Source organism: Spea bombifrons, chromosome 7 (assembly GCF_027358695.1).
Source record: "Spea bombifrons isolate aSpeBom1 chromosome 7, aSpeBom1.2.pri, whole genome shotgun sequence".
Lineage (NCBI taxonomy): Eukaryota > Metazoa > Chordata > Amphibia > Anura > Pelobatidae > Spea > Spea bombifrons.
Genome location: NC_071093.1, coordinates 11465071 through 11485177, shown reverse-complemented (window position 1 = coordinate 11485177; position 20107 = coordinate 11465071). Strand labels below are relative to the sequence as shown.

Sequence of the window (20107 nt, the reverse complement as noted above, 5' to 3'; positions counted from 1 at the left end):
AATTAACATGGGGTAGTCTGTCCCGCTGGAGAGTTTGTTTTGGGGTAGTTTAATGTAAAGGGGCTGAAGAGCATCCAATACCCTCTACGATGATCAGTGCAATCCAGGCTTTTGGTCCGCATGCATTTCTAGCTTTACAATTTGTTTCCATGTGTCGTTCTGTTTCAAATTATCTTCCAACTGTACAGCACCGTGGGGTATGGCGGTGCGTATCAGGAAGGTAGAGGCATTTTTAAATAAATTGTTTATTTGTTAATAGCTTGTCTTCTAAAGTATGTTTGCTGGAAAATACTTAAGTAGGAAAGGCATCGGTTGCCCTGAAGCCTAACCACACCAAAGGAAACCTTCACGTAGGATTGAAATTTATTTTGCCACATGGACAAATTGTAAACAAGACAAAAACATCTTTAACTCAGAGACGTGACTCGTCTGCTAAAGTAAACGTTCTTACAAAGATCAATGTATTTAATAATATGGATATATCAGAGGACAGACTAATATCAATCTAAAGCCAGATAAAACATCCAGTTGTTTAAAAGCCATTTGCAGATCATAAATCAAGTCTAGGGGGTACGTTTTAACTTAGAAATCCAAATGGCCAGCAAGGCCAGCACATGTGGAAACATCCTGAGCAGCCTTCCCATCGCAATGATATAAGGAAGCTTTGTTTGTACGAGCCGGGCCGGAGTTAATGTAGCCACAGGCAAAGTTTGTTAATCAAACCAAAGGCAAAATCACTTCCGATGCCTGAAATATCCCATTCAACCTACGGGCTGGAGAATTTTAAACCAAGGCAATCACAGCTTCCCCTTAAGTTAAAAAAAAAATCTAATCCATCTTTCTTAACCATTTTATTTTTGGTGGTGTAATAGGTAGCCTAGCGCTCTGACCTCTGCCCAGTGATGTAATAAGAATTTTTTTTTGGAGTCCTTTGCATTTTTTTATTTTTGCGATCACATGGACGGGGGGGGGGGGTCGAAGAACCAGATGTGGAAAACCACACAACATAGCCAAGTATGATGATCAGACTAATTATAGCTGGCGTAAAAAGATGCGTCATGCAACATTCAAGTATATTTTTTTGGGGGGGAAAGAGCTAATTTAACATGTGGTTGGGAATAAAAGTCAAATACATACATGTATAAGATAGCAGAGAAGTAATAATGCTAAAGAATCATTTCGGAATGTCAGCACAATGTTCACTTCATATCAAACAATGCTCCCAATCTGCCTCTAAAAAAAAACAGGTTGCAAACTGGACTAAAGAAGACTATCACAAGGTCCTTGCTAATTAGCGTGGCACTTGGATTATACATGGATAACATGTATAACATGTTTTAAATAGTTTTTCTCTCTGGGATATAATATATAATATATACACCAGGCTGGTGCTGCATGAGTTTCGGAATCCTGTACCCTAAAGAGTCACGGTGCCCTACATGCAAAGCTGGCTCTGATGGGATGACACCAACGTGACCTCATCCAAGTTGATTTTTCATGATGTGAGCCACTACTGATTTCTGATGATCAAAATATAAACTAAAAACTTAATAGGGAGGTCTTAATAGACCAAAGAAATTATTTCTTGAAATTCTGCATATAATTTAATACTATACAAAACAAAATAATTTATTTTATCCCAGCATGTATCTGTCCCATCAGAGGGTTTTCAAACTATGTAACAGAAATGCAACACCACCAAAATATTGCTGGTATATATTCATCCAACAGCAGAATAAAAGAAGCTATGGTTCAGAACCGTCCCTTTGGATTTCCATTGGGTCTGGATGGGTTCTCTAAATGTGCAATGATCTCCATAATTAAGACAATTATCTCAAAGCACAGATCACAAAACTGATCAGTCCTTTTAACATAACACATCTGAGGCCTCAATTGTGTTCATAGTGTAGAGAAAACTTTAAATTGCAGGTGTTTGGCCTGATATTATTGGGGCGCCTTTTGATACGAGAAGGGATTCGAATTTGATGAGTATTTTGGTCCCACGTTTTGTTCGGCAGCAAAGGGTTAACGTTCTCATGCCGTAAATGGAGCACAACACTATCTTCGGAGATTTTAATAAATGTAGGGAACACTGCTAGCAAAAGAGTTGCTGTCCAAATAGACTGACATACACAGGCCAATGTAGCCTCTAATGACAGAGTAACATAATGACAGGCCCTACTCAAAATCAGCAGGAAGAGGAAGATCAATCTCGGCAGAGTGAAAGAAAAATGCTGGCTTTCTTCACGTTAGCTCATCTCATACATATCTATCTTCGGCAGCTGCTCAGTACTGCAGCGCTCTGCATTAACTACACGGAGGATCAATAACAATTACACCTTCTCAACAACATGACACATAGCAGGATCGGGCTGACATTTCACTTAGGCCAACATCGATCTCAGTTTTTCTGATTCCAGCCATAAATTCATGTCAGGCCCGGGTTCGACTTGGAATAAACCCAAAAAAAATAAAAGAAAAAAAATAAAAAAAGGAAAAATAAATAATAAATAAAAGATGTAAACACACAAAAACAAAACTAGAAAAACAGCCACGAGACATAAACACAAATCGTCTTTCAGCTGTTCGTCGCTGCATGCACCGAGGATCTTATGGTCTTAAGAACATCTATTTGTTTAACAAGGCTGATCTTTGGAAGCTACTCACTAACGGAGCTGCCAACTAGGCGAGAAACCAGCTTATATCCAATAATACTCCTATACATAAACCTTTACTTTTTCAACAACTAAGAATGGGCTTAACTAACCAACACAATCTCCGGCTGCTGAGTTTTTCATTAAAATGATCTGCTTGTGCTTAAAAATTCTATGTTCATCGAGTGATAACATGTTCTGAAAGACTCTGCTTTAGCACAGGTGAGTCACTGGCTTGGTGAGTCTGAGAATCAATTTTAACCAGAACAATAACTACTAAAAAGAAGACGCAGTGTCTATTTCCTGATACAGAAATCAATAAAATGCCATAAATTGGCAAGAGAAAAAACATATTCTAGCAAATACAAAGAAAAGGGTAGTCAATTGATCCAGAATGCCTTGCTGCTTCAGGTTGATATAGGTAAATATTGATTTTTTCATGCCGAGTCCTATAGCTGCAGACTTTAAAACAAATCAGTATAATATTCCTATAAAGCCTCTTCCATAAGCACGGATATTCCGCTCATGGAAAACATAACAGAAAAATATTCATATTTAGGGAAAGAAAAGCTTAAACCCAGGCGTAGTCAGTGTCACCGAAATGTTTAGGGGCCAGAAGATAACCCCGCGAATCTGTGTGGCGTACATTCAATTAACATACTTAACTATAAATGACTTACTGTGACATCTATGTTGATAATGTCTCCATCTTGAAGAGGTCGGCTTTAAAAAAAGAAACAGAAAGGGTAATTTAACACTGAAAAAAACTGGCATTTGAGAACCATTGCTTAGCGTTATTGGTATTGACATTTTTAAAAATTATGAAAGCTGAGGGCAGCTTCAACTAAAATCTACCATGGAAACAACATTTTGTTATGCTCTCCATGAAGTAATTACTATTACAATATACACAATCATTCAAAGGTTTGGGGGTCAGCTAGAAATGTCCAAATTTTGTCCATTATAATAATGGATCAGAAATCCAGCGCACACAGTGTTAATGTTGTTAATGACTCTTGTAGCCGGAAATGGCTGATTTTTAATATCTTCATATTACAGAGGCCCTTCATCACTCCCATCACTCCTGTGTTCCAACGACACATTGTGTTCACTAATCCAAGTTTAAGTTTAAAAGGCTAATTAAAAAACGTTTTGCAATAATGTTATAGCTAGAAATGTCCTTGTTTTTCATGAAAACCTTCTAAATGGTAGTGAATATAGATAGAGATACACACGTACATATAGATGTATCGGGATAGATAGATGTTACTAGATCATTCATTCGCTTTAAATCTTTAAAATTACCACTGCCAAATGGGAAATAATCATTCATCAATAAAAATGAGATAATTTACAAACAACACAAAGTACTTACTTTAAATGTTTTAAGGAATTCATTAAAAATGTTAAGGCGGCCGATTGTAAATGTCATGTTTTGCTATGGAGAGATATTTCTTTGCTTATGTAGTAAAACTGGTTGAAGATAATAAGGAATACGCAAAGTTGAAGTGGAGGTCACTGCTGGGGACAGCCATAAAGCATCCTTCCCAGTTTTATTCATTTAGTGATATTAGTTAAGTAGATAATCAGTTCAAAATCAGACATGGGACGAAATAGTTTGTCATGCCTATATAGGACACACCTTCCGAAAATATATACATAAGGTACCTCCATGGGTGATGATGAATTGTATTTACTTTATTACATCATCGTTTACATCTGCCCCATAGACTGTAGCGCTGAATATGGTGAAGCTCTCTTTATTTAAATAGTTGGACTTCCAGCACAACCTACATTCTCAATAAAAGGTGAATACCTGTCTGGAATTCCGTGGCAAACAACATTGTTTACAGAAGTGCAAACAGATTTGGGGAACCCGCCATAGCCCAATGGAGATGGGTAGGCATCGTGGCTGATGATCTGCTGATGGACAAAAGAATCTATTTCTTCCGTTGTCATGCCAACCTAGAACAGCAAGAAAACATGTCATATTATGCGTAATTCACACAGTGTGTTGTGTTCATATCTACAGCATGTCAAATTACTTATAATGGGGGAAAAATTCAAACAGAATAAATACCAAAAAAATAATCAGTTCTAACTGTTGAGTGTTGAGGTTTTCTTGTGAGGACTATGGAGTTCCTTCTACAAAATCTATTCTGCCCTCTTTTGATTAGTTATGTGTTTAAAAGTTAACCTCAAATGGGATAAAACACAGTTTTTATTCATTTTGCCTCTTGGTTTGCAGGAATGATGGCAATATTTACCCTGGTGCTAAATTTAGAGCAATAACCAGTACAACCAAGGGAGTGTTTCTGTACATTGAGGGATTCTCGAATTCAGGTTTCTAAACAACGTTCTGTACAAAGATCTACATTTAGAGCTTTGTACTACTCCACGCTCAGGTAAATATGACTCAATGGCCCATATTTATCAACAGCAAGTCTGGTACAGAGTGCTAACTGTGGAGCAGTCACTGTGGAAACTTAAAGAATGTTCCTTCTTGCTTCAGGATTTCAGTTTTTGTAAATAAACCATTTTGAAGGTTATGTAACCCGAAAAAAAAACTGGTGTAAAAATAAATCTTATTCATTGTACATTAAGTGCTTTTTACCTTTAGACTCTTCCCAGCCATAAGCAAAATATGACGGGCCAGCTGACAAGCATGACGTAGCCCTTGAATCTGATCTTCGTTTTTAATTTCAATGTAGTCTCCCCAGTCAGGCACAATGCCTGTCGTCACATAGTCTGGCTTCATTATGTGCTTGGAAGAAAAAGGATTGGGAATGAAGATCAGAAAACAGCATGACAATGGGATCCTTTTCTCAGACAGTGCCTCCTGCTTCATGCATCTTGCCCTTTGAGTTCTAAGAGCGACCTCCATAAGCCACCAAGCCAACCCTCAAGGCTGCTTCAGTATTCCTTCAATTGCCCTTTTGAACTTAACATCAGCCTTTTACAACCAACTTATACAAAGTGTTTGAACCAGGGAAGAGCAAAAAACAAAAAAAAAAAAAAAAAAAGGTTCTCTGTCGCAAAGTTAAAAATATTACAAAAATTCCCGAAAAATACGTTTCACCGATTTCGCCCTCTCCACAATAACAGCATCCAGCTTGGCAGCATCTTAATAACAGAAACTGTTAATAAAAAAAAAACAATGACAAACAGGTTTTTTCCTTTTAAGCATTAAATTGACATTTATTGTCAAAGATAAACAAAAAGGGCACATTTATTGAAAGGATTGCAGTAATAGCCAGGCTGCTGTAATCTGTCATTGCTGTTGAAGTATATTTTGTATTTTGTCTACTTTTTTTTTCCTTATAATATTCAAGATTCTTGCCATCAGGGAAAACATATTAAATAAATATTCCTGTTATTTGGGAAGGCAGTGAAATGCTGTCGCTGGGATTGTTAGTTGGAAGGTTTCAGTGTTGGCTTCATCCTACTTTACCTTCGAAAGGTTTCTTGCATCTCTAGATTGTACTGTAAGACCGTAAGAAGCGCTGCATAATTAAATAATAATAATAATAATACATTCTAAATTTGTATAGCCTCCCAGACTTCTCTATGCATTATGAAGGGCCAAACCCGACAAGTTTCTCCTGCAAGACAATCAATCAGTGAGTTGGCTTTTCTTGCAGGAGAAACTCATGGAGATTGGCCCCCGAGGTCAGAGAGATGACTAAACCACAAAACCAGAAAGTCTAGGCTAATTCTTTGTTAGACCACATGACATGTTTGTGGGACATCCCGTCTGCCCATTCTATTTGCAATTACTCAATGGTTCTAAAATTAGTGCACGTTTCTTTATGTGCTATAGAGAAAATGTATAGTTTTTCATAGGGATGCAGGTCCAAGGTGGTGGCGTTCCCTGGGCTGCTTTACTTTATTGATCCGAATGCCAGTGCCCTTCTTTCTTACCCTGATCTCACTCCATTGTAAGAGCTCAGAATGTTTTGTGCGCATGAGTGTATCACAGTGACCCAGCGGGGACATTCACGGTGACAAAAGTGACCCAAATCAACCAAGGATGGGTACACTGCTGCAAACTGCATCGCACTGGAGATTGACAAACTCTTACACATTTATAATAGAGAGATTTCATAGCTTCCAACTGTCCCAAATTGGCCAGGACAGTCCTGACAACCAGTCAGCTATCCTAACCTGTCCTAGTCCTTAGTACGCCTAGAACCTGTGCATTGCTTAAACTAGGCATGTAATACAGTGGAGTGTGCTAACATCACAACAGCGCCAATGTAATATGGATCCCTGCATGGGCTGTTGTTTATCCCAGAAAAGGGAACCCAAAAGAGTAATTTAATGTATGCTTGCTCTGCAATATGAACTTAAAAGTTTTTTTTTCTAATATACTTTACCAAAAAACCAAAACCTTTAAAAAAAACAACCTTTGTAACTTTTTATGTACAATTACGTTGGAAGTTTTTGCCGCTGGGTAATGATTGCATGCTTGCTGTAGGGTTAGGTATATTGCAGCGCCTGCTGCCAGCAGTATATAACAAGGTATATTATTATCACAAGCAGGCTGTTTTTCCAGTTCAAGAAGACAGTAATAGCCAAGTAAAAAAATGTATTACGGTAGCTTATTCTTTTCTTCAAATGAAGCCACATCAGCTACAATGTAGAGTCATCAGATTCACAACAGTGCGTCTAACAACAAGGCACCAGCAGACAGCAAACAGAAAAACATCGTATTTACTTAAATCATTTACAAACATTATGGAAGATTTTGGGACTTCGCTGGCCACTTTTCTAGCGCTGATGCCCACCGGCTGTGCCCTGATCATTTCGTAGACTGCATGTATCCATCTAAATGAAGGTTTGGCTCAGGTAAAATCTGATTATCTATTCTTCATAACATTGTCTCCCTGAAAGCTGGGAACATGCGGCTCTGGTGCTCGGGACCGAATCCTAGACCAGGTTATACGACCAGGATTTCAGTCCCCGGCTGTCAGTGGGTGAATGTACTTGATCAGTAGTGCAGTCATGCTTTATATTGACTGGGAAAAGAATCAGATAATAAAAATGACAGTTACCTCGGGAACATGATGAGCCGGAGAAACTGTACCTGGCCAAACTATACTATAAGCATTGCTTCTTTGTCTCCGGAAAAATAAATATCTTCTTTGTTGAATGCTTAACTGCCTGTGTAAGTAGATATGATTGATTGGTGAAGAGAACATTCTATGACAGCCAGTCACATAACCTGCAAGGAGAGATGTGAAAAGAAAAATATCGCTTAATAAATCCTTTTCATTTCTCAGATATCATCAAGTCTAAACTGTTTAAAGCTAGGTTCATCGTTAGCGGAACTCCCAGAAGCCTGAAAAGACTTACTATTTTGTGCCGTCAAGAGTGGGTTTCAGGGAAGGTATTGCGTGGGCCAAAAAATCCATACCTTGAATAGGATATTTGTACACATCAGGAAAGAAGCCAGCGTTTACGTATACAATCACAGAAGCCTACGTGGGTCCCAAGTTACTAAAAAGTCTCATGTAACTCTTTGGGTGCCTTTAGGAGAGATAGTCCCTCTTCCCTCTCTTGATGTTCCTCTTTCTAGGAGCTCAGAATGTGGATGGACATTGAGTGTATCGCAGCCCTAAAACTCACAATATAATGTTAAGAAACCACAGAAAATGTGTTTAGATATTAAATTGTGTAAGAAAGATACAGTATTCTACTTAGAATTGCACCACATGCTCACAGAACAAATTAGGCATTTTCGGGGTCAGTGGGCTGCAGGAGGCAAAATGCTTGGGGTTATTGGATCCTTTGTATTTCAACTGATCTACACACAATTCCTGCCAGTAGTTTGATAATTTTACACCGTCTCCTTTTATGCATTTGCCCCTCCACCAGAATTTGTTATGTAATGTTTGCTTGTTTGGGTATAGCGGTGGTCTTGGCGTTTAAGGACACCTGGAGGGTAAATCCCACCTAATATCCAAAGCAAGATAGGGTTTGTATGTTTAAAACAGTTCTGGTGCAAAGTATTAAAAGTGTTCTTATCACTATAGCAACCAGTGAAACGATCCATTCAGCAGGGACATTCCACTGGTTGCTATGGTGACAAGACCACTTTAAACATAATCTCTTTTTACTCGTTTTAGCCCCATTGCATTTCTTAGCACAGAATAGTACAAAAAGATGTTTTTTCATACTTAAGGAAACTGTTTCAGAAGAAGCAGATCCAATCAGGAATTAAGAGAATATTGTTTAAAACAAAAGGAAATTTGTAATACTGTTCTGTCACGTAATATTTTTTTAGCTCGCTAAACAAAACAATTTCATTATTTAATAGAATTCCAATAAACATATTTTTACATATACATTACCCATTGATTAATTAGAAACACATACTGGGGTATAAACACATTAGCAGAAATTGGGCACTATGGTTTGCTAAGGTACAGTATATAACAGAAAGTTGGATTTCCCCCCCCCCAAGCAGAAACAAAAAAAAAATATATACCATTGTGCTCAGGTGAAGCCATTAAATTCGTCCCCTGGCAATTTCAATCTGTGCTTCCAGTACTTAAGATGGAAAAAATCTATGCAGATAAACCATAGTAGGCAGCATTATGGTAATCTTTTCATAAGAGTGAAGTGTTCTTGAAAAATCTTCCAGTGTATTATGCGAACACACATTTCATTTTTCATTGAGTAAAGGATGTCTTGCGTCTAATTTTTTTCCCCCTGCACAAATCTATTTATTGGGGCCAATCAAAGCAAATCACTTGAGCGGATACTTTATGTACATTCTTTTGCTCTGCAAAGCCTCCTCGTAAAGCTCGGATTTGTGTAAGATTTGTTATTTACGGGACAAAAACAAAGAACTATGAGGTCATCTAGAGATTACAGTACATTTGCATTAGGCAGCGACTGATGTAAGATCAACGTCTAGAATTTTACAATCAGGACGCCATCACTTGCAATGATCTTCGTTCTGTTTGGTGATCTGCATCTGAAGCATTGGATTTTAGAACTACATTTGTGTTTTGGCAAAAAAAACATGAATAAATTGCCTTTTGTGGACGGCAAGAAATGATTTTACATGTTTTTCTACAAAACAGCTGTCACTACACAGGTTGTACGCAAGGCGATTCAGCGGAAACCTCGTACAATCCTTTGGTGCGATACATATTTCAGTCATAGGAGTGGTGAATGGGAGCGATTACCATGAATAAGCCTATTCTTCCTCAGAGAAGGCTCCATGGCATCATACACAAGAGTGTTTTTTCATCATGTCTGGCATTTGTACTGTTAATAAAATGTATTTTATGTATCCGGTTCTTTGCGTCCCCTTTTTTTTAATGAAAGCCCTTCATCTTCTCTGTGTCCAACTCATACCCATTTGAGGTTTTCTCCAAGGCCAGCTATTCAACCATATCCCTTAGCAGACAGCATCATCTCCAGGTTTCTAATTAGCAAGTTTTCTCTTATTTACTAATCCGTTGGAATATGACAGAACAGAATATGACCGTCTCAATCTTATGCAGGCGATATTACAAGATCAAATTTAACGGGAACAACAAGGTATACATGTGATAAAAAGCCCTTTTACAAAAATAAAACTTTCTAGAGCTGTAAAGCAGCATATTTAGTAAAGGTATGTAGGGTGGCTAGAAGAAACTAAATTAAATCGTTTTTTTGTTCTGAAGTCTTCTCATTTATCTTTGCTCAAAATGGGAGCCACCAAAGTAGGGCATGATTTTATTAAATAGGGAAGAGTAATATAACAGGGAGGAATAGTCCAGCAGAATTTGAGGTTATGATGCTTGATCCCAAACATAAGGGGGTTCTAATATAGAATGTAGGATATAGGAATGTGACAGATCTGGTTTAACAACATTTCCTCTTGAGTGATATCATAACCAGGCCTGGACCGGCCATCATGCTCACTGGGCAACATCTCTGTTCGGAAAGCTGGTCTTCTCTTTTACCCAGCTGAATAGCCATTGATTAAAATAATGACAGGTTTGGTAAAAAAAAATAGACTGGTAGCCTGACATAAAATAAAGCAACTCACCCCTCTGCTCCAAAGTTTATATTAATATAGAAACTGTGACTATTATGCGAGGATCGAGTATCGAGGACATTGGTTTAACTTATCAATCACGGGAAACAATGTAATCATATTTTACATTAAACATTCTCCAATCCTTTCAAATGTCAGACCGAATTTAGTGATTTTGTAGATTTTTATGGTGCATTAAAAACAATATGAATCTTCTCCATAATTAGTGATGCCAGCTGTTGGGTAGTTACATTATATTTGCCGAAGTGAATACACAGCCTGGTGTTTCTTTGTCTACGAACAGCCATTATAATATGGAGAACGCATTAGGAGCACCTGCATGGGGAGCTGTTTGCACAAATTCGTTGCTGGCTGTGAGTTGCACTGTGGCTCTCAGCAGGCTATCTGGTGCCGAACACTAGTAAGTTTTGGTAATTGCCACGACTGTGGCGCCCACCTGCTCTGGTATATAAACCAACCCTGTCTAACTGCTCCAATACTTATTGATCTGCTTTCTCAGAACAGATAACTAGCACTTGATCCACAGTAGGGAGCCTTTCTACGGGAATTTTTATACACCAATGTATGCATGCTTTCTAAAGAGGAAAACAATATGCAAATTAATAAAAAGTCAAGCAAAGTGTGGCTGATTAAAAATAACCATTCTACAATTGTATAGGGATTGCGTAACGCAGATGATGGTGGGTAAGGAGTAAGATGTCTTAAGAACAGATTTGTACAGAAAAGCTCCCATCTTAAGGGCAAAAACCTGTTTATTGGTTGAAATGATAGAATCCAGCGATATGCCTTGGGCTGGAGCAGCAAATGATTGAACAAAATGGACAGACGAGTGCCCTTCAAAAAGAAACAAAAGCAAATTCATTCTACTGACAGACGCTGATTACATGAAAGAATTTTCTTTTTGTAGGTGACCCGTACCTGTTTCATCTGCACATTTAGGATAGGAGATGTCTTTAAGCAATTGTAATCATCATCTAACATGCAAGGGCTTTCAAGATCAGCTGAACGATAGTGTCACGAGTTCTAAACTACAAACTTACTGAGAACAACGGTGCATTTATATCTACAAAGCCTTTGCTCCAGTGCTGGACACACTATCTCCAGCGTTACTACCAGGGGTTAATTGCTCAGACAGCCAAATAAAATCCACGGAAAAGCATATAATTATGCAGACACTGAAAGGACACACTCAATTTTGAAGCTTACTTAGGGGTCTTCAAAGAGAAGGGAAAAAAGGCACTTGTAAATAACATCAGTGATTTTCATCCCATGGAGGGGGGGGGGACACACAATCTGCATACACACAAAGCTGCGACATTTAACAAAGGTTGCACTAAGCAACTTGCAGCTACCTGAACACACGCAACCGATGGTAACGCAAGTTAACAGGACTCAGGTTTATCCAGCATCAAAAACAACACCGGAATAATTTCAGCCTTTCCATTAAAGATAAGTAATGTTTGCCCAAATCTATTAAGAACGAGGAGTACTATTTTGCAACAAACAGGAACTATGCACTAAAACAAATGCAATTTTAGAATTGAAATTATCAGTTTGACAAAATATGTGCTTCACAGCTTTTTCCTGCCAAATAAAATGAAGGTATGTCATTTGCCAGCAGGAGATTCGTTCAAAAGCTATCACGGATGAAAATTATATTTGTGGAAGTTGCAGGGCGCAGTTCACTTGACTGCCTTTGTATTTTGTGGTGGCGCTCTTTGTTATGGGTGCATGTGAATGGTGATACCAGGGCATGTCTGTACACAGCAGAGAATGAGGATTCGATTGTCATATTAGGTAAGGATACAGTAACAGCAAGGGGTAAACCCTGTCACAGTCACGATACACACATTTTACCTAACTTGGGCCATACGTTCTGAAATTATTTGGAAACAGGCCAAGACTGACCATCGGCTACGCTCGGTGGGCTGCTGGCCATCAGTGCCCCATACTCAACAGATTGGAGTATAAAACATATAATGTGTATATACATGTATATAACGGGAGCATAAAAACATAGCATGCGGCCTCGCATAACCAGCTATCGGCTGCACCTACGTCATCAGACAGCTGCTGGACATAAAGTGCCAAGGCAGCCTCAGGGTCCTCTTGTCAGGCCCAAGTAATCTTTTTAAATACTGGCCACCTTACTAGTAAGTAGGGAAAGGTTCCTCGTTACTCAATGCTGAACATATCGAAAATCACATTTATTTTTACCTCTCTTGTTTTTTCAGTGTAAGCCACTGATCGAGAGAAGATTTCCATTCCTGTTTAGACCTTCTTACTTTTAGAAGTTTCTTTTGGGTCAAAATAAACATAATAATTAGCATTGGTGTTTTACAGTCTATGTACAGATATACAGTTTATATAATACAAAAACAGATAATCTATAAAGATGCCACCTAGAAGATTTTGTGACCATTAAATATATCTAAAGTATGTATTATCTCCAAATTAACGTCATAGATACCAAAAATAAAAGAATACTGAAGAATGGGAAGAAGCATGATGCGAGTTACTTCCAGCTCAAAGACCATTTGTGATAACATATTTCTTTTTACAGTGACGTGTTAAAAAAAACATTCTTCAGAAATCAGTATTAAGAAAATATGTATTGAAGTGTGAAGTATAAAGCTTGTTTACTTGTTTAATAAATGTATTAGTACCTCGATTGTATGTCTCGAGTAACATGGACATTTCACAGCTATCCGACCTGTTTTAGTTTCCATTTAAGAAATAACAACTACTAGTGGGTGGGTTTATTTGGGCAAGCATGTGGGCTTTCCTGGTGGTCCTGTCATTAACCATGCGCCCTCAAATAGTTTCCACACAATTTACAATGTGCAGATCTACCATTCTGAGTGTGGAAAGCATGCTTTGGAATGCTCAGGGCAGCGATCAGGATGTCAGTCTACCACAACTAGACTTCAACTAGAGGGCTCTTAACACGTTTGGGAGATTAGAGAAAATTAGATTAATTTGTGTGAAAAGAAATGACAGAAACATAACTTGGTTTGATATAATATTGAAGAACACTCAGTTATTTGCCTCAGAGTGTTCGTGCAAACGCATGTTTGATTGCATGGTGTTGCAGGACACAAGATCTGAATCTTCAGCCTATACCAATATTCCAAAGGACTTTAATAACTCTCACCTCCAATTCATGCACCTTATCACTCGCCTACAAAACACCACATGCACCACACATTAAACAATCATTAAATATTGCCAGTAGACCAAGGCTGTCCAACTCTTGTCCTGGGGGCTGCAAAACACACCAAGTCATGACGTTTAGTCATACAAGAAAACAAGTAGTTTAATTGAGATACCCGCGCTCAAGATGGGATACACAAACATTATGGCTTGTTTGCAGTCTCCGAGAACTGGAGTTATACAGCCCTGCTGTAGATGTTGGGAGAAGATCTTCCCAGTCACTATTCCTCATCAAGTAAAATTCCACCTTAAGTTTTGTCTTGGGAGAAGTCTACTGATCCCTGTCCTTAAGCTTCAAATGCAATCTCACTAACATTGTTGCCTCCAAAATCATCTATCACTAGTGTTGTGTTTGTGACAGTTGTGACTGGATCCAAGACACTGGCTGCCCATCCACTCTGCAACCCCATGACTTGGTAGCGAACCTGAGAAGCATCAACATTCATGCCTCCACTTACACCGGCTTCTCTATATGTTCTGCTTCTGGTCCAAACGTGTAAAGAAACCTCACACTATTTGGGCAATCATAACCCAATTCCATGGATCTTTACATTGGAGTAGAAAGGAGGCATCTCTAAGTTCCTCCACTAGACCACTATGTATATCTGACCCAAGATACCTTGCTTACCCAAGCAGGTATTCACATAGGGGAAGACGGGTAGTAGCAGGCATAAAAAAAGATACATTTGTCAACATACAATAGCCTCTTAACAGATCATTCTTCTTTGTTTTGATTTGAAAAACCTTATAAAAAATATTGTCAACATTCTCAGGACGAGAATTTATTAGTTTTTAGGCTTTTCTAGCTATTGAGTAAGATTTTGATGAAAATCAGTATTGATATCCAAAACAATAGTTTTTTAATTTATAGTTGAGATTTTTTAACTTAATTATATAAATAGTATATATATATATATATATATATATATATATACACACACACACATTTATATACAGTATATATAGATAACCACACTGTGTGTTACACTTAAGGGTAGGCAAAGAACACTTGACTGCAACACATTGGACATGCAAAACATATTTATTTATTTAGTGGTCGTTTTGCTAGGTAAAATAAAGACAGGTGGAATGCTTTATTGAATTTAGCCACCAACTCATTAATTTAAGGAAAGACTTAATTAAAGGCCCAGAAATCACAGCGAATGACTGGGCCTTTGGTTCGGTGTCCTCTCCAGGAGGATAGAGTGACATTTTAGTCATGTCAAAGTTCTGCCAACTCCCCATCCTCTTTTAACAGGACACTCAAGCTAGCATATGTACGTTAATGCATATGATAGCTGCGTGGCCTCTTAAAATTGTCATGTGGTACATTTTGCTAATAGTTGGAGAGATTCTACATTACACTCTCTCAGTGAGTAGAGATACATGTTCATTTTCTGAACTAACACTAATTTAACTTATAAAAGGTCCCCAGAAGAAGGACAGGGGGATTAAAATGAACGTAAAGCAGCTTCCTTCTGGAAACCCACCTTATTTGCAGTACAAGTCCCTTTCCATCTCTGGAGTAACAACTGATGTCATGTGTATACCTGAGAACCGTATTGTGATGTACATTGTATTGTGAGCGACCACAGAGAACTCACAATGTACTCAGTTGACCCAGCAAGCCTACAGTTCACTATCAATGCTTGTGTTTATCTAACAGAAGGCCAGCCCAATACAACTACGGAAGCAGATCTGAAAATTGATTTTTATGATCACAGTTTATTAAAAAAGGACTGAACCAGAGAGGTTATGTAACACAATGATACCGCTCATTGTTGTTGGTTTTTTCTTTATTATTTTTCTGAATCACAGGTTCATCAAGCTACTCAGAAAACAGTAGTTGGCAGACCTTATGTGGCCAATATGTTTTGAACTTATTTTCTATCCTCAACTTGATGAAGCACTTATTTCCTTCCATGAAGTGAAAAAAAAAACTAGCTGTTGACCTTAGTGAACATACCATGGAGAGTAGAACTGTTGCTACTGTGCCATTAGGCAAAATCCTGTTGTCTTTCTGTGTTAGGCACGGCTACTAGAGGTTTTTAGAGAACCATTTTCAACCGTTTCATTTTTTTCTCAGTGGTGGTTCAGGAGAGCATATAGAAAATGGAAACAAATAGAACAGCTAGGGAACATGGTCCCTTGTTTGGGCCACTCAGCTGCCCATTAAAAACTTAGACTGAAAATTTACTATCCAAAATGAAGTTATAAAATCCATCTTTTTTCATTTAAAATTATATTTTAATTTTGATAAATAATGCATACAGCATTGTAGCATTATTTCTTTAAACCTTTTTTTTTTAACCTTTTGATCTTCTGTACCTCCCTTTGCCAAGATAACAGCCATGAGTCTTCTCCTATAATGTCAGATGAGGTTGGAGAATACATGGCGAGGGATCTGAGACCATTCCTCCATAAAGAGTCTCTCCAGATCCTTCAAAATGTCAAGGTTGATGCTGGTGGACTTTCCTCTTCAATTCACCCCACAGGTTTTCTATGGGGTTCAAGTCACTGGACTGGGATGGCCATGGCAGGAACTTTAATTTATGGTCGGTAAACCATTTTTGTGTTGATTTTGATGTATGTTTTGGATCATTGCCTCGCTGGAAGATCCAACCACAACACATTGTATGCTTTCTGGCAGAGGCAGTCAGGCATTTGCTCTGAAAAAAATCTTGTCTTATATTCAAGCAAATACAGTATTTTGGGGTATTTTTTAAGAAAAGATCAAAAGGTTTAACTATAAAGACAAATTTTCACAATCTTCTTTGCTCATATATATTTACCAAGGGTGTCTAATTTGAATCAACGATGTAGATAGAGTGTGGAATCTTAGTTATGATACTGTGTTGGATATGGTGATTATTAGTGGAGATAACATGGTATCATTTAGATATCTGATAAATAACTGAGCGCAGAGGTCTGGTCATACTGAGCAGTGAAACACCAATTTCCATCTGTCCTAATCATCCCAATACTTACAACGATAATGTGCAATTCATAACTTGACTTAGCAATGGTTTCTCAGAAAGTTTTGATTTCCAGAATAAGTTTCATCAACGTTTCCTTACAAATAAATGCATTTCTCAAAATGATCAACTAAAATCCTATTTTACTGGTCTTTTTGTCATGCGGAGTTCTAATAATTTGAAGATTTAAGTTAGAAAAGGTGGTTCCTGGGAGCAGTCACATGGATTCTCTAGAACAGGACATTAAATTCTGGTCCTTAATTACCCACAGAAATGTAGGATTTCTGTTTTAACTCAAATGAGCACAGGTGGCTATACAATAACCACAGGTCTATAAAAAAAAACACTGGTTAATCCACCGTGTTTATCTGTGAACATCCTGAAAACTCAAACTTACTGAGAAACTCTGTTCTAGAAGTTCCACAAACATTTAGCAGAGATTGCTTCAATTATTCAATATGATAGAAATACTTAAAAAAAGTGGCTGTAATTTTTAGAAAAGAAAACCTTATTACTTATTTATTCTGTCCAATTATTTTATGTAAGCCGACCTGTATTAAGTGCCAATACAGATTAGTACAGCCCTTAAGAGAAACCATGTAATGTACCCTCAGTGCTAAGAGATCATCCGCTCTATGCTGTTTCATGCAATGTCATTACAAATATCATCTAGCTGACCCATGCGCTTCTAAGAAGAATGGTATATTAAAGACAAACACATTTTTAAAAAGGTAATTAAATCCAAATGTATTTTGGATACTATATCCCTTTAATCAAAACATACAGACTAACAGTCTGCAAAGATTAATGCACTTTTTAGAGCAAGAGAGCAGTCTGTAAGAAATAAAATATCAAAATGCAAAAGATAATAAATTTCCGGCATAAATCAACTATGTTAAGATAAAAACAAGAATAAATACAGGGGAATATTCTACTGAAATCCCCAATAGGGACTACAGTTAAAACTATCACATCTTAAGAAACCCAGGAATTTAAACTAAACAAATACTTGAGAAGAATAAGTGATGTAATTTATGCAGATGGATACAGACTCTCTAGAGACAGTGTATATAAAATAGTTACATTTTTACTCTTTGCCCTTTCTTGGAATTAATATTTATACATTGACCACTATTGAAATACCCAAGTAACCTAAGCTGTTTTTAGAATTGTGGTAGAAGGTTATCCATAACAAAGGTTTGGTTACACACTATACATAATGTTCTGTCCCACCTCTGTACCTTGGTGATCAATTGTAATCTTTTAGCCCAATCTCTGAATAAAAAATATAAAACAAATTAACTATCACTGCTTGGAAGGTTCATTTATGTGACTTGGTTGAACCTGGAACTTGGACTGTAAGTAATCCCCTGGCAGTAGGGTTTTCTACAGAGTCAGTGGAGAGTCCATTGTGGGCATTCCTGTTCCTATTAAAGTAAACTGGGGGCAATCCCTGAAAACAGGACAGGGAAGATATCTGCACCCACTTCCTAACCACTCTAGATGTGCTCATATGTGTTGCTAGCCTCACCTGATTAACTCACACACTATATGGAGTAGAAGACACAGCGTTTGGGTTGTTTCCAGGTATGGCTATAGGTAGTCTTGTGGAATTAATATAGCCAGGGCTCGTCTCTGACCAAATAGCACCCCATCTTTCTCCTGCGCACACGAGCCATGCCTTTTCATTTCGAAAAACCAAAAATGTAGGCATAGACCTCTTTTATGTATCTGTGAGTTTCATTGAGAATACATTGTGCCCCTGGGGTGTTCCAAACCTATTTCCACACATTAGAGACTTTTTCGGGGTTCACAGCCTGACCCCCCCCAAGTGTAGGTGCTCCAGGCAACTGTTGAGTTTCCTGGCACTAAGAATGGCCCTGAATTTAGTCATACCTAAAGCTCTGAAGGTGACCGTTTTCTACGACCCAAACCTTTATGTGTTTAACTCTAGCAGAAACTAATACTCATGGGTTAATAAATAAAACCCCATGCTACAAGGAGGGTACACATGTCTTTTCTAATCTAAAACCCAGAGGAAGATTCTTAAACTGCAAAGTGGTCTGATAAATAATCTCAGGCCAACTAAGGATTTCATACTACTACACGAATAAAGTTGATGTTTTACTTAAAGGTGTTGTGTAATATAACAATATTAAACCCAGAAGAAATAACTACAAAAAACAATGTATTTATTTTATGAAAAAATGGAGATCTATTATGAATATATGAACACAATTTCAGGAGGAGACAGCATTTGTACATGGAATATACTTTTAGATGATTAATTTCCAAGGAAAAACAAAAACCATAAAAGAATAATTCTGTTATTTCTACCTTTTGGTGTTGCTTATTATAGGTCCATCTAAAGCTCTTATGTACAACATGGGTGGAATTACTGAAAGTACATTTAGATCCGAGTACAACATTGAAAGTTTTTTTTTTGTAAGGTAATAATAAGCAGTTTAAAAACCTACAAAACATAAAAAGCGGAATATGGAATGCTCGAGCACAACAGCACAAAGTGAGTTCAGACCCGTGCCCTGGTTACTGCTGTGCTAAGAGTTTCTCACACAGTTTTTCACCAAGGGAATAAAGCCCCTTTGCTTCTACACTATGTCTGGAAAATGTCAACTTCTGAAAACTGGCAAAAGAAACATTCCTATTTGCTTACTACACTTTACTATGAGGAAAATATATGAATTTTTCTAAAAACATCTAAATCAAAACCAGAAGCCAAAGTCCACTAGAACTGAAAGTTTTTTGTACATACATTTTCCCATCTCTCGCTCTCTCATTTTTTTTTTGAAGAACAAAATAAGGGAGCAATTTGTCCAAACTGATCTAAAATTATTGTAGCTTAAACTTTGGAAACTCCGATCTTTCTGATAAGTCAGAAGTCATTATTGTCACCTATTAAGAAACAGAAAACAATATCAGCTTGCCATCTAAAAAGAAAAGATGTAGAGGCTTTGGTGACCAGCGTTAGTGAAATTTGTTTAGGGTTAAACTGTGTTTTGTACCTGGAATATATTAGTATTCTGTAATAACTGTTTATTTAAAAATTAAGTAAAATGAAAAACAGCTAATAGAAATAATACTAACCCAGCGTGGAAGTAAAAAAAACAGAGTTCCTTGAGAGCTACGCAATTTTTATTTTGGAAATTTAGTTTGCATTTTAATATAAGTGGTTAGTACTAGCGGAACCT

At 37.5% G+C, this 20107-nt stretch overlaps 1 protein-coding gene across 2 annotated transcripts in view; it reads right to left on the bottom strand.

Moving 5' to 3' along the window:
* METAP1D (methionyl aminopeptidase type 1D, mitochondrial) overlaps positions 1 to 20107 on the bottom strand; it is a 56063-nt gene that overhangs the window by 23377 nt on the left and 12579 nt on the right. Inside the window, exons 2-5 of one of the 2 annotated variants that reach the window (XM_053470501.1) lie at positions 7709 to 7878; positions 5269 to 5418; positions 4471 to 4619; positions 3335 to 3377 (exon numbers count right to left, since the gene is read on the bottom strand). In XM_053470501.1, the coding sequence (XP_053326476.1) occupies positions 3335 to 3377; positions 4471 to 4619; positions 5269 to 5418; positions 7709 to 7878 (512 nt within the window). The remainder of the gene's footprint in view (positions 1 to 3334; positions 3378 to 4470; positions 4620 to 5268; positions 5419 to 7708; positions 7879 to 20107) is intronic. The other variant, XM_053470502.1, reaches the window with a different exon arrangement.